This window comes from Canis lupus, chromosome 21, assembly GCF_003254725.2.
Source record: "Canis lupus dingo isolate Sandy chromosome 21, ASM325472v2, whole genome shotgun sequence".
NCBI lineage: Eukaryota > Metazoa > Chordata > Mammalia > Carnivora > Canidae > Canis > Canis lupus.
The window spans coordinates 6,118,614-6,144,293 of record NC_064263.1 but is presented as its reverse complement, the minus strand read 5'-3'; the positions used below and the strand labels follow the sequence as shown (position 1 = coordinate 6,144,293).

General features: G+C 46.0%; 1 protein-coding gene across 3 annotated transcripts in view; it reads left to right on the top strand.

The window, feature by feature from the left end:
* The window catches only part of ENDOD1 (endonuclease domain containing 1), a 43,312-nt gene extending 18,096 nt beyond the window's left edge, over positions 1 to 25,216 (top strand). For all 3 annotated transcript variants that reach the window (XM_049098815.1, XM_025419239.3, XM_049098814.1), the window contains exon 2: positions 21,052 to 25,216. In XM_049098815.1, the coding sequence (XP_048954772.1) occupies positions 21,052 to 22,254 (1,203 nt within the window). In that variant the 3' untranslated portion in view covers positions 22,255 to 25,216. The remainder of the gene's footprint in view (positions 1 to 21,051) is intronic.
* The last annotated feature ends 464 nt before the right edge of the window (positions 25,217 to 25,680 follow it).

Here is a 25,680-nt window from a genome sequence, read left to right as displayed (position 1 = left end):
TAAACAGAGTCCTATGAGGCTGAACCCATCTTGGAGGTGATAGGGGAGAGCCTTAGGGTCAGGATGACATTTGTGCTGTGCCTGGAGGATGAGGCAGGGCTCAGAAGAGAGACAAAGCTGTTCCAAGCAGAGGGATCACCAAGAGTGAGAAATGCATGTTCAGGGATTAGTGTGCAGGGAGTGGCTAGAGCTGTTAAACCAGTGGAAGTATGTAGGCTACAGTAAGCTCAAGGGTTCAGAATAAAAGGGAATAAGGGAAGGGAGAGGGCGGGTGTGAAGGATGATTAAGGAAGACTTAGGGAGGCAGAGCCACCATGCAGTTACAGAAGGAGTTCCAAAGGATGAGTTTTGGTAGAAGGAGGAATGGCACTAGGGAGGTGAAGGAGGATGGGGAAGGAGGGGGGAAATTGTTCCAAGTGGCAGCTCAAGAGATCAGAAAAATGGTGGTTTGGAAAAGGGCAGGAGGCCAGAGTTCCTGGCTGGGGAGGTCAGGATGGTGGTGGCAGCTGATGCTTTTCCCTGCAAGATGGGCTGGTGTCCCGCTCCTTCCAGCCTCAGCCTCAGGGGGGTCAGCCAGGAGCCAGAGGGTATCAGGAGGGAGGGAGGGAAGGAAGAAGGCAGGGAAGAGGTAAAGCTGCAAGATGAGATGCAGGAGGGCTCTGGAGCACACTGCATCAGAGTTGACCCTCCTGCGGCCCGCTTCCCGACCAAGGTTCCCACTGCAGAAAGATGCTCAGGGCTCACCGTGGACTTCTGGCTGCTTCGGAGCACCTTGTGATGCTTGCCTTGTGCCCAGATCACCTTTTTACCCAGTCAGCTTTGTAAGAGGCCTAGCAGACAGGGGAGGAAGAGGCAGGAGGCCAAAGGAGCTTGGTGTTTGCCTTGAATGATGAGTCAGGCAGGGCTGCACTGGCCCCAGGGGTTCCCAAAGCCCAATTCAGCAGCTTTCACAGCTCTCCTGCAGTTTCCCTTGGGAACTCGTGGATTAAGGATCATGGAAACTCTTGTCATTCTTGTGCTTAAAACCTCTGAGGTGCTGGCTGCCTAACATGTACAGGACACAGTTCATCTCTGCATCCTGGCTCCAACTCCAGCCTTGGTTCTCACCCTACCCCACCCCACCCCACCCTCACAGTCTATGTTCCAGCATCATCCAGCTGCCTGGCATGCCCCTTAGAAACAGTACTGTTTGTCACTTCTTCCCTCATGCTCATTCCTTTTGCCCCGAATCCCTTTTGTGTGCTGCCCCAACTTGTCCCTCTCTGCTTCTCCTCCTCCATCCTTTAAGACTGCCGAGGTGTCATCTCTTCTAGAAAGAATAGCCCTCTGATTTAGGTCTAGTGCTCAGTGCTCTGATAATGTCTCACTTTTTTTTGCACTCCTCACATTTTTTTTTATAATTACCTGCTTGTGTGTTGGCCTCTTCAGCATGAGCCCTTGTGAGATGAATGTTGCCCCTTGCTCGTCATGCTGACGTTCCTGGTGCCCGGGACACAGGGCGTCTCAACCATTAGGCTTAATCAGGCAGCAGTGGGTGAGATGCTGTGCTTGAGCTTTCCTGGCGGGACATGTACTACTTCACAGGCTTGCCCCATAGCTGGTCAGCAGCTGCTAATGCAGACACGTTCCATATGCAGAGCTGGAACCTTCCATTCCCAGCTCTGGCATTTGGAACAACGCCAAATGATTTGGTTCTCTTCTCTGGACAATAGCTCTTTGGTGTCAGATACAGGATCCCATCTCCACCCACACTGGAAGAATATAAATGGGATCTTTTGAGGGACAGAATGAGAACTTGAAAAGAAAGCAGAGAAATCAGTGGGCTGTTGTAGGTTTTATATGGAATGTGGTCCCCTTTAAATTGAGAATGGGGAAAAGGCAAAAAAGATGAGAAAATGTTCCCCCTTGGGCATGGTGGAGATGCTTTAGAAGGTTTCCAGTCAAGACTTCGGACACTTGAGAACTGGGTTCTGGTTTAGTACAGGGAGCCTCAAACCTTTTCGTCTTTCAATACCTTTCCATTGAATGGAAGAATTTTTGGATAAGAGATCAGTGATGCCTTACCAATGTACATTGTCAATTTGTGCTGGAGGCTGTCATCTAAGACTTCCATTTTATAAAGATGAATACTGACCAGATCTGGCATCCTATTCAGCTTATACTTATTTAATCTTACAAAAATACTCCAAGGTAGATATCATTGTCTTCTATTGTAGAGATGAGCAGATGGGCTCAGAGGGGTTAAGTGATGTGCTCAGTGTCACACAACTTGAATTTGAACTCATGACTATTTTCTCTTAGTCAAGTGCTTTTTAAATACATCATGGAGATTCTTTGACCTCAGTAGATCCGTTGCATTGTTGGTCATAGGGCTTTAATTCTTCTTATCTTTTATATGGGGATCATAATTTCCACTCCATTTCTCTTTCTGTAGGATAAGTGGGAACACATACTTGGCCATGTCAATGTTGCTTAGGGGTCTGTGGCTCTGGAGCGAAGGGTAGATTTTGGTTAACTACAAAATCATTGTCCCTAAAGGGCCTAGTGAGGCCGTATTTCAAATCTTAGTAAATGCATTTGAACAGTGATCACAAGTTAGATCCTCATTTAGGTTCTGGGTCTTTAATTCCTGTCAGTGGCTTCTTACCTACACACACTGGGAAACTGTGAAGCCTTTATTCTAACATCAGTCCCTTTTTCATTATATCAGAGAACAGATGCATAGAAGGCATCATACACTTAAGTCTCTGTGCAGCAAACAGGACAATTCTGATACATACTTTCTGGTTGGGGGACTTGAATTCAGACCTCCTGCTCTGCCACTTACAGGCTGTGTGACCTTAAATTCTTCCAGTTCCGTTTTTCTGATCTGGTTATTAGAGGTGACTACAGTGTTTAACTTCACATAGTGGGGAAACGTCCAAAGTGACACACACAAACATATAGCACAGTACCTGGAATATGGTAAGGTCTTAGGAAATGTTAATGTGTATATTTTGTTAAAGACTTACTCCAATAGGTGTTATTACATTCTTTTTTTAAGAGGGAATGTGAAGGGAGTGGGGAGCAGAGGGAGAGAGGGAATCCCAAGCAGGCCCCACACCCAAACAGAGCCTGACTTGGGGCTCGATATCATGACCTGAGGAGAAATCAAGAGTGGGACATTTAACCGACTGAGCCACCCGGGCACCCCAGTGTTATTATGTTCAAAAAATTTACATAGGCTGTACACCCAACATGGGGCTTATACTCACAACCATGACATCAAGAGTCGCATGCTCTGCTGACTCAGCTCCCTCCCTTTTTTTTATTACCTTAAAATCTTTTTTATATTTTTTAAGTAAGCTCTACACCCAGTGTGGAGCTTGAACCCACAACTCTGAGATCAAGAGTCACATGCTATAATAGGTGTAAGATATACACAAATACACACGCACACACACACACACTGAATGTTGGATTAGACAGGTGACTCCTGAAATTCTACAACTACAACTCTCTTATTTTTTTTTTTTTTTTTTTTTTACAACTCTCTTAAAATGTAAAACATCCATGTGTGTATCTTCTCAAACACTAGGCAGGCATATGTTTCACATTTGTACAACAGGTGCTTAGAAAGAGCTTTGGTGACAGATTGGGTGGATGGGTGGATGAAAGGATGGATTTAGGTGACTGAAAAAACAAAAATAAAATCAGTGCCAGAGATACCTCCACCCTCCCTGCCCTGAGTCACCAAGAGGTGTGTTGTCACAAAACAAGCAGTGAGCAATTGCATTGCAATCTATTGTGCTGAGTCTGGGTAAGTCTGGGAAGCCGCTGACTCAAAGGGATGAATCCAAAGTTAGTCACTCTCAATTTCTTCCTTACTGAGGTGCAAATAGCAAAAACAGGAGTCACAAAGGCCATCTTTCCTTGCATTTTTCTCCTTTCCTGGCTTTTTCTTCAACTTTAAATTCAACGTTTCTTTTTTTTTCTTTTTTCTTTTTTTTAATTTTTTTTTATTTATTTATGATAGTCACAGAGAGAGAGAGAGAGGCAGAGACACAGGCAGAGGGAGAAGCAGGCTCCATGCACCAGGAGCCCAACGTGGGACTCGATCCCAGGTCTCCAGGATCGTGCCCTGGGCCAAAGGCAGGCGCCAAACCGCTGCGCCACCCAGGGATCCCAAATTCAACGTTTCTTTTTGATTTGTGGTTGTTCTCAGGAGCAAGTAAAGGTACTTGCCCTACTCTGACAGAACATTTTAGGGATATTTTGTTCTGAAACAGTTCAGTGGTGACAGATCTGTACACCATTCTTTCAGTTCAGACTTAAATTTGGATGGCCCAGGAAAGGAGCTATCATTTATTGATTCCCTTACTGTGTATGAGGGTCTTCACAAATTAACTCATTCATATAAGTAGGTGTTATGGGCCATGTTTTATGGTCTAGGAAACTGAGCTTCCAAGTGGTTAAATCGCTTCCCCATGGTCCTACAACTTCTAGATGCAGAGCCTGAATTGGAGGTTATGGCTGCCCGGTTCCAAAGTCCTAAGTGTACTTTCTCCTCGATTGTGCCATTTTCCAACAACTGCATTTGTATTATTTTCTCTCCAGATTCCAAATTGATTGACTAGGGTTGTCATTTTATTTTACTGAATTCATCTAGTTCTTTGGATGATTTGCGGTCTTGCTTTGAATGGACCATTCTGAAAATCCCCACTTCAGATGGTCATTAGCTCAGTTATGAGCTCATGGTGGTTCAACCTTGCTTTCCTTGAGTAAAGATTTTATTCTTGGGTTTCAAATTTCTCTTCCTTTTAAATTGTCAGTGAAACTCTTAAAGTACAAGTAAGAATGTGAGAAAATAAATCCTCCTACTTGCCAGTAGCTTTTGCTTCCTGTGATCTGCTCTTTCTCCTAGAATTACTATTGTTTCAAAAATGTGTTCCCCCTTCAAGCTGTGTATCATGTCTCCAGGAGTGGCCATGTAACCTATCACCCCACAGAACTTGGCATCTACAGCAGTAATAATTTGTTGCCTGCTAATCTATTTGGCCACTGACAAGAGGGAGAAATAAAAAAGAAACTGAGTCATGGCATGAACCAAAAAGGGAAGCACCATTAGTATTCCTGGCACACTTTCTCTTGACGCAATGTCAGACAGAAGTGTGGTTCAATCCCTAGAGGTCAGGCTGAGGATGTCCTACACTTGGCATCAAAATGAAAAATATGGGTATGTTTCCCCAGATTGCAGAGTAAACAGATGGATGAAACAGCATTTGAAAATCAAAGCTAAATTACATGTTCTAGGCAACTTGTACCTTAATCTTAGGGATGATTGGTTTTGGGTTTTGATTGAGTTTCAGTTGGCAGGAACACCCAAAGCCCTGGGCCCTCTGTCAGCTAATTCACTAAATCAACAAATAGTTATTTGAACATCTGCTATGTGCCAGGCACTGTGCTAGGCCCTGGGAATAGAGCAATGAATCAGACAAAAATACCTTCTCTCTTGGAGCTTACTTACTATCCAGTAGAGGACACAGGTGGTAAAATAAATAAATAAAAGACATAGCATGTTAAATAGAGTGCTAAGAAGAAAAATAAAGCAAGGCAAGAGGATATGAGGTATCAGGGGAAAGGTGACCTTTTCAAAGGGTTTTCAGGGAAGGATCACTGTGGAGGTGACTTTGTGTACAAACCCTAAGGAAGTGACAAAACCAGTCCTGCAGGTGTCTGGGGGAAGGATGTTCCAGGCAGCGAGAACAGTAAGTGCAAAGGCCCTGAGGCGGGCATGTTCCTCATGTTTGAGGAAGGATTAATGAGGGAGTAGTGGGACATGAGGTCAGAAAGATGGAGTGGGAGATGGCAGACCATGCAGGGCCTTCTGGGCTATTGGTAAGAAGCTTGGCTTTTACTCTATGTGAGACCCGATGCCACTGTGCCATCTTTAAATAGGGGGTTTTTGACACACTCTTACATTTTTTAGTAGAATCCTTTCAGCTGCTTCATTGAGAACAGACTGTGTAGGCTCAAAGGCAGAAACAGAGAGGCCAGATAATCTGGCAAGAAACAGTGGTGGCTTGGACCACTGGTGGTGGCAGTCTAGCACTCGGTATGTTTTGAAGGAAGAGCGAAGAGTGAGAGAAAGGGAGGAGTCACAGATGACTCCAAGGACTGCGGCCAGAACAACTGGAAGAATGGAGTTACCATGAATAAGACGAAGAGCAGCAGGTGTGTTAGACGTGCTCAGTGCTCAGCACGAGATGCCTTTCTGCCTTTCAGTGTTCAGCGGAGCTTCAGGCGGGGACCGCGAACTCTCTGGGTCCTAACTTACGGCCCTGGGCATGTTTTCACCTGTGATCTCATGTAATTCCCATGACAGACATAGGAAATAGGCGCTGTGGCTATGCTCCTTGGACAGAGGAGGCTGCTGAATTACCCTTCCGTGTCCACACAGCTAGGAAGGGTGGGAGCTGGGGCTGTCTGACGGCAGAGAGCACAGGGAACCTCCTCTGTTAGCCAACCTGTTAGTGGATGGGAGAGCTACTATTTACCTCTCCTTGGTGAAGCTCCTCTTGCCAAAGTTTGCACGTTCATTTATCAGGATTCTATAGAACAGAGCGTGTGCCCAGCCCCACAGCCAGTGACCGTCAAAGCTCATGGCTTTTGGGTGCACCCTTGTGCTGTAGCTAGAGCAGGTTACGGGAGCCTTAAGCACTGTAAGGGGCTGAGGGTGCTGTTCCCTCCCTTTTGCTCAAGATCCATTCGAACAGTTCTGATGGCCATTATGCAAACAGACATTCTGCATAAGGTGGGGCAGGGTGTGGGGGTGGGGATGGATCATCTAAAAACTCTGTCAAGCAACAAGGATGGTTCCCTGAGTCTTGGTGAGCATGGCCAGGATAAGGGAAGGCTCTTGTATCTGTGGGGGCGTGGGGCTGCTGTGGCTGCAGGTAGGCTGGTGCCATGCAGGAATATGAGGACAGCTCGGTTCTGGACCAGGTGGCAATTGCCCGAGGGGAGTGGATGCAAGCAAACCACACCCTCCAGAGCCCCACCTCTGGAACAGAGATAGAGGAACAACTCATCCATCCTTCTGCCCTAGGATGCTCAAGAGTCCCTCGATGCACCCAGCCTGGTTCCCCAGAGAAGGAAAGGCAGCTGAATTTAGCACATTCTGACACTTCCTACTCCACCAATGTAGTACATCCCAATTTGGGACCAGGGGAGGGCCTTCGCTCACCCCATGTCCTTGAAATCCTTTTTATTTATGACTGTTAGTAAACTGAAGTCCTCCCCCTGTGCAGGTTCTTGCCTTGCCCTTTTGTCCTAGGTAACCTGGCATCAACCCAGCTTGGGGAATGAGCCTGCCCAGTGTCTCTGGGAGATGGTAGCATTGGTTTCAGGAAGTCCCCTTTCCATTATTTTAATATGTCTAACTGAGGGAAGAAGCTGACCCATATCAATCACATCAGTGTTTTGAGTGAATTGACCAGGATGTATGACTGAAGAGAGTCATGTAATTTATGTTTCTGAAAGACCAGTCATCTACTGCAATCTCAGAATGCACAGAAGCCTAGGGAAGGGAAAGCTGAGTTTATGAACCATCATAGGTCTTTTCTCATTCTGGAGTATTTCTACTGTATCTGGAGCCATGGTATCCATGATGACAGATACTTCTTCATGGCCAAGTGCACTGTTCGGGGTGGGTGGTGGCCTTGCTCTTGCACCTTAACTGGAAAGACCAACTCCCTGTGATCCCTGCCATCTACACTTGGAAGTACTAGCTCCCCTCATCTTCCTCTAGGCCTCTGCAAAACAGCTTCCCCAGTAGTTAATCCCTCCTACTCACATCTCTAAACTTACTCCCCTTGGAAGCCAGAAATTGTCTCAGATCATCAATCCCATCGTGCCTCCAACAGCCTCACTGGAAAGCCTCCAGGGCTCCCCATTCTCCTCATATAAAGATAAGTCCTTATCGTGGTCTCCAGAGTCCTGCACATGTGTCTCCCATTCCCCACCCAGCTTTATCTGGTGCTGCCCACATTGCTAGGCCTTTACCTCTGGCAAAGAGGCTTATTTCTGTGAGAGTGAAGCTGCTGTTGTTTTAATTACCATCAAAGGGCCTATGTACCTGCTATTTCGTTTTGCTTTTTTGTCTTCCATGACATTCCCAAATAGGTCAACTGCTCAGAATACTCTCTAGTAGTGCCAAACATAACCTTCCTCTGCTAGTATGTTACAATTATACATTTATTTGTTTATTTGTGTGACTGACTGAGTGCCACCCAGCTAGATGCTAAGTTCCATGAGGGCAGGGTGCCAGGCTAGTTGCTCATGGTCAGATCCTCATTATCTAACACAGGGACCAGCACACTTTTTTATACAAATAGCCAAATAGTAAGTATTTTAGGCTTTGTTGGCCATACAGTCTCTCTCTCTCTCTCTCTCTCTCTCTCTTTTAAAGACTTTTTACTTATTTACTCACAAGAGACAGAGAGGGAGAGAGGCAGAGATAGAGGCAGAGGGAGAATCAGGCTCCCTTCCCTGCAGGGAGCCCGATGTGGGACTCAATCCCGGGACTCCAGGATCATGCCCTGAGCCTAGGGCAAACACTCAACTGCTGAGCCACCCAGGCGTCCCGGCCATACAGTCTCTGATGCAACTATTCAGCTAGGCCATTTTTGCAGGAAAATAGCCCTGGACGATACATAGATGAATGAGTGTGGCTGTGTTCCAAGGGAACTCTATTTATGAAAACTGGTGGTAGGCTGACTTTGGCTTCACAGGAGGTAGCTGGCCAGCCCCTGGGCTAGCATCATGCCAGCACTTTGTAAGTAATTAGGAAATGTTGCTGGATGTTGAGCACTTAAAAAATATGGATTGAATGGCAACAGTGAAATTTGAAAGGTGAGCAATCCCAGTCCTTTTGCCAGCCTGCCAGCCCTAGATATAGATCTGCAAACAATTTTCAACTAACCCTTTTAATGTATGGTGATGGCCATCATTTATAATATTAAGGGTTTTTAGGATTATAAAAGTAGTATGTGCTTATGGTAAAAATATTTTTTGAGCATTTTAGAAGTGTATAAAGAAAAAGATCTCATTTCTCACAGACAACTAACCTTTACAGTTTGTGTGTGTGTGTGTGTCTGTGTGTGCGCACGCACACTAACATTCCAGAAATTTCTTTTACACATTGAGATGCATATAGGCTCTCAGACCCTTTATTCTGGTCGACAGGGTTCAACACCCCTTTGGACTCTGAAGCCACAGCTGACAAGCCCCTCAAAGGACCATCATAGCCCTGGAGTGGGAAAGTGAAAAGGCTCTCCAATGAGTGGATTTGCACATGTATAGAAATAATTTATTTCATTTAGAAACAGAAGGCCTGGGGCCTTCAAATGCAAAGTCTACTTCATAATATTTTTTCAAGTCAGTGTCTACGCAACTCACAGGTGGCCTGAAAGAACCTGCCCCCTTCCTGTGCTCCTCAGCGGTGGTGATCATTGTCTTCTTCCAGGGACTCACTGGCCTGCCCAAAGTCAGGAGGCCAGTCAGTGGCAGAGCTGTGACAGGTCTCCTCATTTCTAATCTGGTGTTCTGTTCCCATGCTCCACTGCCCCATACTCTCATATTTAAAGGAGCTTGAAGAGGAGTGATACTCATAAAACCCAGGAGAAAAGGTTGAACAAATGGAAATGATTTTGCCCGAGGGCAGATTTACTAGCCTCAGATCTTATTTATTGCACAGCATTGAGAAGCATAAGCTATCTCTTTTGTGCCAAATACAGGAGGGGAAGATTGAATAGTTCCAGGAGAGTTTGGGTTGGAAACAAGCCATTTCCTGACAGAGTTCCTCTGCTGTGGGAAAGGACCTGAGGGCTGTCAAGTCCCCTTCTCTAATGATGTTTACAATGAAGGATCAATTTTGTCAGCTTGAGAAAGGCTATTTCTGATAACTGTCGTCTTGTGTGGAGATAGGCTCTGAGCCTTTCCTAGCACCAGAGTATTTCCTCTCATTCAGGTATGTAATGAAATGTGGTCATAGCTAGTCAGAGACGACCTTATCATAAATTTGTTCTCTGTCAGTGAATTGGGATTTAAGAGGGAAGCATAGGATGGCAGGTGTTTGCAAACCCATCCTGTTTATTATCTGCCCTTTCACTTATCCGTTCCTGGTCAGCGGGTCTAGAATCTTAGCACCGCCAAGAATGCATCGTCAGACACCCAGTTGCCGATTGACACTTTGATTGGTGTTGTCATTCTCATCCACATTCAAACCATTTGTTGAGTTCTCTCAGTGCCAAGCCAAGAAATAGGAGTCTAAGACACGGTCCTGGAACAAGACCCAGTCCCCTCATGCACGTGTCTTGTTACCTTAAGTCAGGAAGGCAGATCATGACCAACTTAATTATCTCCTACTAGACTGTTAGCCCCAAAGGGGCAAAGATAGAGCGAGCACACAGAGCGGTTAAGAGAGTGGGTCTTGGGGAAGCCTGGGTGGCTCAGTGGTTGAGCATCTTCCTTCAGCTCAGGGCGTGATCGTGGGGTCCTGGGATCGAGTCCTGCATCAGGCTCCCTGCATGGAGCCTGCTTCTCTCTCTGTCTATATCTCTGCCTCTGTGTGTGTCTCTCATGAATAAATTTTAAAGATCTTAAAAAAAAAAAAGTGGGTCTTGTAGAGAGATAAAATTGGATTGAGTCCTGTCATTTACCAGCTGTGTGACCTTGGAAATGTTACTGAATCTCATGGAGTTCAGTCCCCTACCTATGGCATGGGGCTAATAAATTTTCCCTATGCCACAGAGAAGTTGGGAAGACTTGGTGTGACAGCATATGCAAAAGGCACCCTGCATTGTGTCTAAGCACTCAGTAGATATACAATAAGCATGTTGAACCAACAAGTAATCTTTACTTCCGAGACCTGCCTGCCGTGGAGACAGCCAGGCTTAGGGCCATCATGGTCCTATATTTGACTCAGTATCATTGCTCAAATGGTTTCCTGGCCTGTTCCGGGGAAGTGAGAGGTCAGACTCTTAAGGTGGTCAATGGGAGAAGACCGGTCAGGCCAAGCAGATGCAATAAAAGCAGGGCTTTGTCAGTGTTGTACTGACAAAAAAAGGATCCCAATGTTAACTCTAAAGTACTTTGTAATCTAGGATTTCTCTAATAAAACTGTTGAGCTAGTCAAAAACAAAAATTCATACTCCTGCTCCATTCCTACCTTACTTGTGACTGGTCCCTGCTTTTTCTCTGAGTTCAGTGGCTTGTACACTATCTTCCATGTTACTTTGCCCATTGATACATTCTTTGTTGAGGAACTCAGTAGAAGTTCATTCTCTCTGCTCCCAGGGGTGTGCCTCTGGTCTGTTCCCAGACGTCTAGAACCAAGATGGCCTTGTCTCTTCATTTGCTCCTGAAATTTAACCCAGATGCCTAGAAGCTTCCATGCCTATAAGGTTCCTGCTCCAACTCCCACAGGAGACTTGCTGGGTTCTCCTGATGCTTCAGGCCAGTTGATGCATGAATCATAAGCTTACCTGAGCTCATTCAGGTGAAGGGCAGGTCTGTTGTAACAGATCACTGGTAGATTCACAGACATAGGAACAGAGGTACACACAGGCCTCAAAGGAACCAGAGTTGGGAAATTTCTAGAAGCCAAATGGTCTCACAGTCTTCAGAGTCTTTATCCTACCCTCCTGGTCTTTTAAGGGTTTTCCAGCTTTCCCACGGGTCAGCCTGGCTACCACACCTAAACTGCATATAGCAACCTTCACACTCCACTTGTTGTCAGTCTCTGAGTGTCTTGGATTGAAAACCCAAGAGAACCAGCTGACTGGTTGCTGGCCAGATTGGCCATCCCTTGGTTGTGACTGGCAAGGAGGTGGGTAGGAGGGGGTCAAGTGGCAAGCAGTGCTACTCTTTCAGAGATAGTATTTGAAACAGTCAATTTAGAAATAGAAGTTAACTATAGCACACTGACTAACAAGGGCTGATGTGCTGATGGCTGTCTGGGAGACCCCAGTCTGGGCAGCCATATTGGACAATGACTCAAGTGACCTTCACTGCTCAACAGAACTGGTCTGTGTACCAGCTCTGTGTGTAAGTCACGCCACAGAGGCCCCAAGGTGGAATCAGTCTCCCAGGACTGGGCCAGTTGTGGTCTCAGGAAAACACTCATTGAGGTTGTATCGAGGGTCCTGGCAGGAAACAAATGGAACTTTCAAAGTAGTTTAACCAACAGAATTCAATGAAGAATTTATTTACGGAGAATTAAGGGAGTCAACACGATCTGGTAAAGCTCCTAGGGCCTAGCCATTTATAGGAAGCTGTCACCATCCCAAGCCTGTGGGGTCAGGCGGGAGCCTGGTGAGAGCCATGACTGTAGAGAGACTCAGCCAGAGCCAGAACCCCAGCAGCTAGGGGGATGGGGAGCAAAGGAATAAGTACTCTGGTTTCTCTCCACACCCGCTCCCCCCTCCCCCCGCACTGGCTGCTCCAGTCAGAAGCCAGAGGGCAAGAGAGCTCAGATGATGTGGGTCCTAAAAGTCAGCCTCCTGTGGCACAGAGTGGGGCAGAGAAGAGTGGAGAATGGATCTGTGAGGCCAAAGGAGACCTCCTCCCTTTCCCCCCACCCCCAGCATGGGAGGCTGTGAGGCTGGGCCTGAGCAACAGGCCCATCCATGGGTGCTACTGAGCACCCACGCAAGTAGCAGAGAGGAATGGTGGAGGCACCCCTACCACTGAGGCCCCTGGAGGGAGTGCAGAGGGAAGCATGTATATTACATCCATGTAACTGATGTGGTTGGGAAGGGGTGGACCTATTGTGGTTGAATGTAAGGGAAGATTTGAGAGAAGAGAAAGGAGGACTTTTGCGGGTGGGAGGCCTGACGAATATGCCTGTTTGTCATTTAACCAGGAAATATAGGGTGCTGTTGAAGATGTTAGAGTAGTAATATATGCTCAAAAGAGTATAAATTACTGAGTGTAAATTAGCAAAAATGGACTTCTCATTTCATATGTGAATAAGACAAGAAATCCATGTTTTCAAATCATAAAAATGATCAGAATATTAACTGGTCTGATAGGTGGAGGGACTTAATGGCCCTTTAATACTTTGTTCTCTCCCTTGGTATTATCTTCACAGCTCTTGGAATTTGTGGATAATACTCTCACATAGCACAAATATCATGTGAATCAGTTAAGCCCAGCTGGGGCACTACCCAAAGGTGATTTAAACGTTTGCTTTTAGGTGTGGGGTTCATGGAGCCTCTGCATCTGCGTCACCTGGGGTAGTGGTGAAATGCACTTTTGGGTCCCACTCCAGACCTACTGAATATATCTCTGGTGTGAAGCCCAGGAATATGCATTCTTAACAAGGACCAAGGTACTTCTGATAGAAACTAAATTTTGAAAACTACTGATTTAAGGAGATATCACTAATTTCTTGTAGTAGCCATCTGAGCAAGAGTTAATTCCACCAGAGCCTGATAAGATAAATGAAAATCTGATAGAGATCTAGCTCAGCAGGTTCTCAATTTAGAATCATCTGGAGAACTTTAAAAACATCCTGATTCCCAGCCTTCTCCTGATGCCAGAACTCCTATTTAATTGGTTTGGGGTGAGGCCTGGACATATTTTATTTAAAGCTTCCAGGTGATTCTGACATGCAGCCAGACCTAAGAACCTCTAATCTTGTCTGAACCCAGAAGGTGGAAAAAATTAGAAATGGAAATATCTTAGCTTAATGGACTTTGTGGAATTCTGTACAACACAGTCACATGCTAAGAATAATTGCTCTGGAAAAGAAAGCGGAGTACAGAGTAGAAAACAAGCTTCAGTGAGTAATGAGGAAGGAAACCCAAGAAGAGCAAGGACAATGTAACCTGAGAAGGTGCTGCACTTCTGGAAGGACTTAAAGGAGTTCTCGGCACATTTTCACAGGCTCCCAGAAGGAGCTTGAAACTTAGAGTTTTTGTGAGAAGGAGCAGCTGGAGGAGCCCATGGGGAGTTTGTCTGTCCCCGGGGCCACCCACTGGCCTCTCCCAGGAGTCCCTTGACAGCAGGTGTGGCCAGTTTTGGGTTGGTCCTTTTTTTAATTGCTCCCTTTTTTCTTTTCTTTTCTTTTCTTTTCTTTTCTTTTCTTTTCTTTTCTTTTCTTTTCTTTTCTTTTTTCCTTTCTTTTTTCTTTTTTTCTTTTCTTTTCTTTTTCTTTCTTTCTTTCTTTCTTTCTTTCTTTCTTTCTTTCTTTCTTTCTTTTCTTTCTTTCTTTTTCTCTTTTCTTTTCTTTTCTTTTCTTTCTTTTCTTTTTTCTTTTTTTTTAATTTCCAAGAAAAAGAAAAGTCTGAAATGGAAGAGGAACATCCTTTGATTATTTCTTCTGTTCCGTCATCCTCTGACCATAGGAGGAGAGAACACTTCCCCCAGTTGCCTTTGCACCTCCTCAGGCTCACTTTGCACGCACTGAGCACGGACAGTGTGCCCAGGGTGCCCAGCAGCAGGAGGGAGAGCTGAAAATCAGGCTCCTCCCTGGGGCAGGAAGGTGTGTGAGTGGCCCAGGGGGGCCCAGAGGAAGGGTGATTCATGGGGAGGAGGGCCCAGAGGACAGGGAAGTCCACCTGAGTGCTGAAGTTCAGGGCATGGAAAGCCCTGCATTTCTCTTTAAAAAAAAAAAAAGAAGAAGAAGAAGAAATTAAAATAATAATAATAAAAAATCCTACTAAGTCTTCTAAAGCTGTTTCTATTCCCAAGAGGATAAAGAATATTTTGGATGCCAAACAGGGAGGATTTTATTTTTCTTAAATAGGTGGGTCAGAGCTCGGTTTATCCCTTTCCTGAGAGCTGAAAGGTCTTAGGGTTTAGTCTTCCTCAAATGCTCCCTCATCTGCTCTCCTGGTCCTGCTACGTTTATGAAAGGCAGCCCTTTTCCTCAAGCTGGGTATTTTCCATGGTGAGTACATTCTCTCAGCATTCAGCCAAGGCCTCAGATCTCGTTTATTCTAGTGTGTGCGAGTGTGTTGAGGGCCTGTGTGCACCAGCCAGCTCCAGGTCTGATAAGATTATCTGATGTTCCGACTGTCGGCTGCTCTCATATGCCCTGTAAGGAGAGGCCCTCTTACCACTTCATGATGGGCAGGAGGACGACAGCATGTTTTCAGTGTCCCTGTGTGCGCATCATAGTTCAGGGCAGAAACAGAATTAGAACACCAACTCTTCAGCCCATTCGATTACTTAGTTCTCGTTGGAAATAAAACAACTCCCCAAACGATATAGCGTCTTTATCGCCACAGAGTTGGGGGGAGCCCGTTGGGTCTCTCCTGATCATGGGGTCTCATCTGAATCAGCCCCGCGAGTGCATCTCTAGCCTCAGCCTGAGATTCTCCGGGGGGGAAACTCCACCCTTCCTGAATCACTGAGAAGTTTTATAACTGCTCTAATGATCCTTCTAGATGGCCACCTTTCCATGTGGCAGATCCTGGAGCAGCACCAAAGGACAAACTGTTCTCTCTGGGGCCTCTCTTTCTCAGTTGCAAACTGGAGGAAATTATATGCATCAGGAGATTGTTGTAGAGGTCAGATGGGCTCATTCTTTCCACAACTACCAATGGCTTCCTGGTGCGAAGGGCCTCTGTGCTAGGTGCAAGAACACAGGCATCGTTGGCCACCGGCTCCGACTCTAGTTCAGTGGCACAGACAGATGGATAAGCATAGTTTCAGGGCCTGGACCACTTCTCCCCACTTTGTCTTTGGTGGCCAGCTTGCCTAACTCCACTGTCCACTTGTGTCCCCCTCCTCATGTGGGTGCCCCCCCCCTCCTCCAGCATCCCCGGTCCACGTCCCCTGAGCCTGTCTTGCTCCTCACCTGTACCCACTGTCTCTTCAGGAGCAGTGCCAGGAGGTGTCACCTGCCAACCTCAGCCCCTGCCCACCTGGTCTCAGAGGCGCTTCAATTCTGTTTGCAATGCCAAGCCTCCCTGCCCCTGCCCCCTTCATCCTCACCAGTTCTTTCTCTGCACCTGTCCCTGGACTATGTATGGGTAATGGCTATGGGTAAAATAGTATAAAAACTACAACCCTGGACTAAACAGATCTGGCCTGTCCCATTAACCCTGGCTGGCTTCCACACAGCCTTCATTTCTTCCCAGCATCTTTCCTCTCTCCTAAATTCCCTGGCACTGTGACCTCTGGAGGCTTGCACACTGTGTTCTCCTTATGGTCCTGCTGCCACGTCCCCCACATATGGCAGAGAACTCACCAATACCAACCCCCCATGTACCCTTCCGTCGTCCCCTGTGTTCTCAGCAGAGGTCCCCTCATTCCAGGCTGACTCTTCTCCACGTGCTACCACTGTCATTCTCTTTGCTGTCCCGCTCCTCTGTGCCATTGGTGCCATCATGATCACCAGCATACTAATCGGCCACCACTTACCAGAAATCTATCATATGCAGAGTCTTCATTAGGTTTGTAGCAGACAAAAGTATGAGAGGTGATCCTGGTGTTTGTGGAACTTGCAGCCTGTAAAAACGCAAGAAGCAAATGCACAGGAGCCTGATCTCTGGCACACGCAGACACCGCCGTCCCGCAAGATCTCTTTCTGGTGGATCCATTGTGTGTGCTCTTTAAAACTAACCTTGGTGGCATCTCCCACATTCCCGTCCTTCTCACCTGGTTGGTCATCCCAAGCCCACTGCAAAGCCTCTGTGCAGCTGTGCATTCTGGAACATTCTGTGTTTCTGCACACTCTCAGGGCACAGATACACTCTCCCTCTGCTGCCACTCTCCTGGCCATGGTGCAGTCCCCCACCTGGTCTTGGGGGTCCTGGCTGGGACCTCCTGGTTTTCTGGCCCTGTAGAGTTGTCTTGTCAAAATCCTTGTGCAGTCTTAATACTGGGAAGGGGATTAATGGACCCCCTGTACCTGCCAGGCCTCTGAACTGCTTCTGAGAAGGTGCTTGTGGACTCCTACAGGAGTTGGGAAGACAGCAAGAGGAAGGAGGGAAGAAGGGGGTAGAGTACTGCTGATGAGTGCCGAAGCTTCTGTTCATGTTCAGCAGACCATCATCATGGTCGGCACATAGCTCCTCCTCCCCGCTCAGTGACAAATCAGCACCAGGTGACTCAGGTCCCTGAGGTCTATAGGGATTTCGCAGCCCAGAAGCCCTCAGGGATTGGGCTGGTGCTCCGTGGCACTGTGCCCCTGAGATGCCTCTGGGCCTCAGAATGTTCGCTCGCACGCACAGAGACCTAGAACCCCTCCCCATCCTGCCCCTTTCCCTGGGTTGTGTGTGGGGGGCAGCAGGACCACCTTTGCTGATTCCTGTGAGCCCTGCTTCCCAACGAAGAGCCTCCTTACCTCCTGCCTTTACCTACAGACTTCTCCAACAAGCCTGTGTCTGTCTCAGCTCCCTCTTGCTTGTATCCAGTCAGTCTTGTCACCTGCCTCCCTTGCCAAACCCTCAGTGGAAATCGCCCTTTGAAGCCTCACTAAGGATTCTCGAATCCTCAGAGGTTTTGGTCTTTATTGTCATCCTTAACCTTCCCTCTCTGTGGTGGGTGCCACACTGTCGATCCTCTCTCACCAAAGCTTTCTCCTCCCCTGACTTTTGATGTGACCCTAGATGACTGATTGTCCAACGGCTCCATCTGTGTTTCCCAGTTGTGTCTTGTCCTTCTTGTGTCCTCCAGTGTGGCTACCCTGTGGCTCTCATGCTGCCTTCCTCATCCAAGGGCTGCTGCTGGCGGGGGGCTGGGGCTTTGGAGCCTGAGAATCTGGGTATAAACCTTGGCCCTGCCACTTAGATATTGGGTGACCTTGTACCCATTGCTTATGTGAGTTTTCATTTTCCTGTGTGTCAAATGGAGACAGTGCCTCTCCCATTGGGTTATGTGGAGAGTAAATGGGATACAGCAGGGCAGTGCTTTCTGAATCGTAGTCATTTGCAAACGTGCTTTACAATTTTTGCTGTATCTGAGGTGATGGGGATCCCATTAGGATTAAAAAGGATGCTTTATATATAGACCATTTTCTGTGGTGCTTGGTACATCACGAGTGCTCAGTAAGTGGAAGTAATAATTATCCCAAGATGAGTTATCTGTACATCAGATCATTTATACTCTGCTTCCTGCTTATCCTTTCCAATTCAGCTTTTCACTTTTCCTTACCTAGAATCCTATTTTTGGGGTGCCTGGGCGGCTCATTTGGTTGAGTGTCCAACTCTTGAGTTTAGTTCAGTCCTGATCTCAGGGTTGTGCTCAAGACTGCTAGAGACTCTCTCTCTGCCCCTCAATGCCTCAAATAAGTTAATTAATCCTTAAAAAAAAAAAAAAAGGAGAGAGAAAGAATTCTATTTTCACAGGCTGGTGTGGTCTCTACCCCCATGCCTTGATGCCAAAGTCTTGTTAAGCCTTAACTAACCTTTCGGTTTCTCTGTGTTCATCGAAGTCATGCACATCCTTCTAATCCCACCTCAGCTCTGTCTTCTCCAAGAAGTAAGAAGTCATCTCTGACTGCATTCGTTGTGCCCTTCCTTCCTTTGAAATTCATTTGCTCTTTTTCTTTATTTCATTTATTTTTTAAAAGATTTTATTTATTCATGAGAGGCAGAGATGCAGGCAGAGGGAGAAGCAGGCTCCCTGCAGGGAGCCCTATGCAGGACTTGATCCCAGGACCCTGGGACCATGACCTAAGCCAAAGGCAAGATGTTTAACAACTGAGTCACCCAGGTGCCCCTCTTTATATCATTTATTTAGCATCTATGGTAACCTGCATGGCACTGTTGTCTTTTTCTTGGTTTCCTATTTAACTTTGTATCTCATTTCCCCAAATAGATGGTGACTTTCTTAATGTGAAGGCCTGTCTTGAGGCATAGAAAACAGTAAGGACACCAGCCACGGGGCTGGACTTTCTGTGTTCATGTGGTGATGCCACCACTCACTGTGTGACCTTGAGTAGGCTTCTTAATCTTGATGTGCCTCAGTTTCTTCATCTGTCAAAAGGTGAGACTAATACCATAGTACCTCATTTTTTTGATAAGTTTAAATGAGTGAAGACTTAGCATAACCACTTACTGATTTAATACATGTAAAGTTCATAGAATGGAACCTGGCATATAGTGTTCAATAAATGTTGATGGTGGTAGTGGTGATGGTTGTTCCCAGTGCTAATGCGTCCTTCTGTGGTACCAGTCACATGTAATATATGCTTAATAAATATTGTTGAATGGATGAATATTTCCCCTCCGGTCCTCTTTTGCAATTTTCTATCCATCTGTTTTTCTTACATGCATGTTGGCAGGAAAACTGAAAGTCTCCTTTCATTTAATTCCAAAACAAAAAGAAACCCAATGGGTTTAAATAGCTTTTATTGTCTGGTATAGAGACCAACTCATTGAGAGAGACTATTTTTTTCTTGGTACTAAGTTCGAAAAGGAATTCATTACAAGATTATTTATGGGACAGGATGCTGGTGGAGGGGAAGAGTTCATTTTTCTAAAACCTACTTAGCATGTTGTGATTAGGAAAAAAAAAAAACTTTCCATGAAACACAGGAACTGTATCCAATGACATGGGCAACCCAGTGGGACAAGGTCAGCAGGGATGTGGAGTCCACAGAGAGAGCTTTGTGCCTGTCCCTCCATCCTGAGATTCCACTGGGAAACCAAAGAGTGAGATTAGCGGTGCATGCAAGAAGGCAAGTGTAAACCAGAAGTGTAGTCTGAAATTACCTCTTATGTCATAGGCATATTTTTGTCCTCAGGGAGTGGTGTTGTCAGTAATTTACTATAATGGCAATAACCAGATCATTAAACTGTGTCTGCAGAGAGCATGGAAAAATACATCTGCCCTTTAGGTGACACTGTCTCAAAGAATATGTTAGACTTTTTTTTTTTAAGATTTTATTTATTTATTCATGAGAGACACAGAGGCAGACACACAGGCAGAGGGAGAAGCAGGCTCCATGCAGGGAGCCTGATGCGGGACTGGATCCCAGGACCCTGGGATCACGACCCAAGTCAAAGCAGACACTAGACCACTGAGCCACCCAGGTGCCCTTATGTTAGACTTTCTAAACCAAATATTCTTTTTAGTCCAGTTTCCCATTGGTGAGTTAGGTATTTTAGTTACATACGCACTGATATTCCTTCAGAAATTGAGGCCTTCCAAGACAGATTCAGCTGTTCTGTAGAGCTAAGTAAGCGTGGTGATGACGGGGAGCTGTTCTACTGATCTTATTTAGTTATTCAGATGATTCTATAGCAAATGACACTAAAACACTAGTCAGCCGGGGATCAGAAGAAAGTTTTGTCAGAGGTTTAAAAAACTGGTCTTGAGACAGGAAGCATGAATCATAATGAGCTTTTCTGTCAGTAGAGGTCAGGGCTTGAACCATTATAAGACCCTAGGATTTTGAGGCACCTGGGGGGCTTAGTGGTTGAACATCTACCTTCAGCTCAGGTTGTGATCCTGGGGTCCTGGGATCGAGTCCCACATCGGGCTCCCTGCATGGAACCTGCTTTACCTTCTGCCTGTGTCTCTGCCTCTCTCTCTCTCTGTCTCTGCCTCTCTCTCTCTCTGTCTCTGCCTCTCTCTCTCTCTCACCCTGTCTCTCTCTCTCTCTCTGTGTCTCTCGTGAATGAATAATAAAATCTTACAAAAGAAAAAAAGCCCTGGGATTTCATGTTTTATAAATGATATGATAGAGTGACTTCATCGTGTAATGCCCGGGGTGTGTGTGTGTGTGTGTGTGTGTGTGTGTGTGTGTGAGAGAGAGAGAGAGAGAGAGAGAGAGAGAGTGTTACCACCTATCTCTTAAGTAAAGAGATCTCTTTACTTATCAGGCAGTAAATTAGGAAACAACCTATTCGGAAGCTGCTTCCAAACACAGGGTGGTGGGATAGCAGAATGAAGTGTATGCACCCCAGAGAACCAAGCCCTTCCAAACCTGGGCACTGGGAGGGCGGATGCCCTGGGGACTTCTCTAGAGCCACGGCTCCAAGTGCAGGTGATTCATATGCACCCTCTCCCCTGTGAACAGGATGCATCTCAATACCTGCCCTCTTCTTTCAGATTGACGACCCCACCAGCACCCTCGGGGAGCTGACTGATGAGGCTGATGCCATCTCCTCTGTGAACAGCCTGGGAAGCAAGCAGGCCCTGAGTACAGATTATGTGGACCCTGATTACCAAAGGGGACAGCTGTACCCATTTTCCCTTAGCAGTGATTTCCGAGAGGCCACCTTTGCTCTCACGAATGCCGTACCGATGAGCCCGTCCTTCCAGGAGCGGTGGTACACGAATCTCCGCAGCCTGATGGAGCGGGCCCTGACCCCGCAGTGTGGCAATGGGGAAGACCTGTACCTCATCGCAGGCGCCGTGCCCTCAGATCGCAGACTTCAGGACAGAGTGACCATCCCTGCGTTTGTCTGGCTGGCAGCCTGTTGTGCCATGCCCGGGGGTGGCTGGGCCATGGGCTTTGTCCAGCACACCCGGGATGGTGACATCATAGAAGACGTGATGGTGAAGGAGCTTGAGAAACTGCTTCCGTCTAACCCCCAGCTGTTCCAGGACAATTGTGGTGAAACTGAGCAAGACACGGAGAGAATGAAGAAAATCCTGGAGGTGGTCAACCAAGTCCAGGACGAGGAGCGGACGGTACTATCCAAGGAGGACACTCGTCCCCTCTCTAGCATGACCAGTGAAGGATCAGCTCTGCTGCCTCCGGAGGCACCGGAGGAGAGGAGGAGCTTCTTGGGTAGGTTGATGGGCTTCATCACTACCCCGGTCATCAGGCTTTTCCAGTTACTTTATTACGTTGCAGTAGGCATCCTGAAGAACATTATATATTTCCTGTGGTTTGTTACCAAGCAAGTGATTAACGGCATCGAGAATTGCCTTTACCGCCTGGGTTCAGCCACCATCTCCTACTTCTTGGCCATTGGGGAAGAGTTGGCAAGCATTCCCTGGAAGGTACTCAAAGTCATGGTCAAAATCATCAGGGCCGTGCTCCGGATCCTTTGTTGTCTGCTGAAGGCCGTTTGCCGCATTCTGGGCATTCCAGTCCGAGTCCTTGTGGACGTGGCCACTTTCCCTATGCACACCATAGGTGCAGTTCCAATCGTGTGCAAGGACATCGCAGTGGGCCTTGGAGGCACCATCTCTCTGCTCTTTGACACTGCTTTTGGTACTATGGGTGGTGTATTTCAGGTTATTTTTAGTATCTGCAAGAAGATTGGTTACAGGGTTACCTTTGACAATTCTGGGGAGTTATAGAACTCCAAAAAAGCTAGTAGTGTCCAGTTACAGTGAATTTGATTTTGTTTTTTTTAAAGAGAAAGCTGGAATACTTTGTCTTTACAATGGGTTTCTGTTCACTGTCAATTACCATTACATTTTGGCCTTTGGTAGGGGTATTTGCATGCTTTTGCAAAGGAAGATGGTATAATTAGGACTTGGCCAAAGATAGATGTGGGGAGTGAGATTATGTATGTGTAGGTCATCTGTGGGATATAGGCAAACTTCCAAATCATTAGAATCTTTATTCACTCTGCTACTGGATGGACCTCCTGAGATACTCTGGTGTTCATTTGTGGTAACTAGGAATTACAGAGAAGGGAAGAGTTAGCAAGAGTATAACCTTAATCCAAAGAGTTTCTAAGAAAATGGAAAAGAAATCTTGTTTCTGTTATGAAACTTAAGGCAAAACCTATACAAATGTTGTTGGTCGATTTGTTTTCATTGCTTCTCTTTCTCTCCAACTCAGCTGATCTTGGTGAAGTACAGACATGCTTCCCTGTTGAAATAACTTTCTTAGGGATAAGGAATTTGCTAGATCCCTGAGCTTTCCATGGCTTCCAAGGACCTGTAATGTTGTTTGGGGTTTTTTTCTTCCAAAGATGAATTTTGCTGCATTTTTCTTTTAGGTAATGATAAGGATTATGTGTTAAATGTGGCATAACAAAGTTTGAATGCACGGGCAAAAAACTGTATAATACAGTCCTCTTGGGTATAAAGAAGAGAGTGCAAGGGTCAGAGCCCTGTTTGAATAGGTGCTGTAGGTCTGAGAACATCCTTAGCTAAGCTTAGATTAACTTGATGTATATTAAATCTCTGGCTAAGAATGAGCTCAAAGACTGACATGTTGGCTACCATGAAAATTTGTACTCTCCAACATTCTAGATCCACCTTTGTTATGGATCAGACAAGTACCCATTACAGCAAAATACTCTGACCCCCACCTTAAATGATTGTTTTGGTTTAAATATATACAGAAGAACCACGAAAGAAAAACTATTCTATCCATCTCAGAAAAAAAAAATCCATATCCATATATATCTAAGTTTATGTAGGCATAAACTTGATTAAGAATCACTGTGTCTTAGGACATTATTTTTATAGCGTGTTTGAGGTTAGAAAACAACTCTCCTGTTAATGCAAGTTTGATTTAAGAGCTAATCCCTATTTTTTTGAAAAAGCACTTATCATTTTAAATCTTTTCCTGAAAGAGAAAGCAGAATCTTCCAAACCTTGCTCTGCCTTCCACAGCTGAGATGCAATCATCTGGATTTTTCTAAAGAGCTGCCGTGAGGTAGAAATGGGGCAAGTATAAAATACTGATCTTAGGGGTACAGGGTACCATCCATCTGAAACTTGGTTGTAAACAGCTGGGATCCAGAAAGGCAACAAGGAGAGAATAATGGAGAGAAATAATATTTGCTGTGGGTAGGTAGACAAGAAATATGAGTGCCGTGAGCTACATGTCACAGAAAAATAATTTAATTGCACCCAAAGTGGAAGAGTGGCCATCCTGATCAATTGGTGATACAATGTTGGGGATTATGAACACCAGACTGGTCCATGATAGGGGATGTACACTAGATTTATCCAAGATCTTAAGCAGTATTTTAGCAACACTTCTGTTTGAGTGTGAAGGTATGTGGCAGGGTGAGGGTTTGCCTTGGTACTGATGGATCAAGAATCCTGCTGGCTGAAAGGAAGGGAATCTTAGAAGCAACCAGAGAGATGGTCTGGCCAAGCCCTCAACTGATGAAGAAACTGAGACATAAGGGGGCAGCAGGCTTGCCTTTCGTTTCTTTGCTGGCTGCTGGCAGATCGGGAGCCAAGCTCTTTTGCACCTGTCCTATCACACCTCGGATGTCACATACTGTGGTGTGTGCGTTACTACTCAGCTGCCTCCCTGGAGCATGGCAGGGTTTCTCGGTCCATCAAACAGTCTAGCCCCTGACTCACCCATCGGATTCAGCCTGTGTGATGAAATGATTAGCCATCCACACACAGCATCATGCTGACTGCCTCCTGCAGAATCTGTATTCCCTCAGAATAATTTGCATACTGATAGGCCCAAAGAGGGCGCCCATGGCAGCTTGAACCCCTTGGCACCATGCAAGGAACAAGGCATCCAAACCGCTTCTTGAGAGCCATTTGGAAATGCCTTCTTTTTCACTTATAGTTGTGTAGTGTCTTATTTATTTATTCTTGTGTGGCCTTTTGTGAAATATGGGAAAGGATAATAAAGCAAAATATATCCTTAAGGCTCGGTGGCTGAGCCCATCCTCTCTAGACCACTAGGTTGGCTGAAACTCTGGGATTTACTGGAACTGGCTCCAGCAGAACTGTTCCCATCAACCTACTTTGGGCTTCGAGGTGAGAATTTAGACTAATGAGCCCTGTGTCTAGCTTGAAGATTTTTCTGTGGCTCTGTTATGTTCTCAGGCCCTGGGGAGGTCAGCCAACTTTTCTTTATCATGGAGCTAATTTCTAGTCTGTGGTTGAGCCACGCCTTGGGACACTCCTCTTTTCCATTGTGCCTTTTGAATGTTGGCTTCTCTCTCACCATTAGCACTTCCACCTAGATGCAAACTAGGGAGTTGGGAGAAGGTACTAGAATGAAGCACTCATCATTCAGTCATTCATCTGTAACAAGTGTATTTGAACATCGAGTTTGCAGAGATCAGGAATATGTGGATCCCATCTTGGAAGAGTTCAGAAATCTAGTGGAGAGAACACATGGTGCAGGTGACAGCTGTAACACATCATGCTGAGCGCTGCAAGAGGGGTACTAGCAGTGTGCGCCCCGGAGCACGGGAAGAAAGCCCACAGAACCATGGAAATGAGGGGAGCCTTTGCAGAGGGTGTGACAAAAGTCAGCTTGACATTTTCAGGCTATGTACAATGCTGCACACCTTGTAATGCTCAATAAAGTAATCATCGACAACTCCTTAGCTGTTCTATCTATCCATCTATATCATCCTGTCTATATTAAATGAACTTGGGCGAGTATCTGTGATTTTTATTTTTTCTCATTTTCTTCTTTATCCACATTAACTCAAGTGGTTTTCTTCTTACATCTAGGTTTGTTAAAAAAAAAAAAAAAAAGTGCCTGGGTGGCTCAGTCAGCTAAGCATCTGCTGTCAGCTCATGATCTCAGGGTCCTGGGATTGAGTCCCACACCTGGCTCCCTGCTCAGCAGGGAATCTGCCTCTCCACATGCCCCTGCCCACTTTGCTTTTGTGTGCACACACCTGCTCTCTCTCTCTCTCTCAATTAATTAAATATTTTAAAAATGTTTTTGGAATCATATGAGAAGGTTAGATTAGTGAATGCGGCCTGAGAACTACTGTTCAGTGTTCTTTCCTCTCAAAAGCCATTTGAGACACCAGGTATTTGTGATACGTCCTT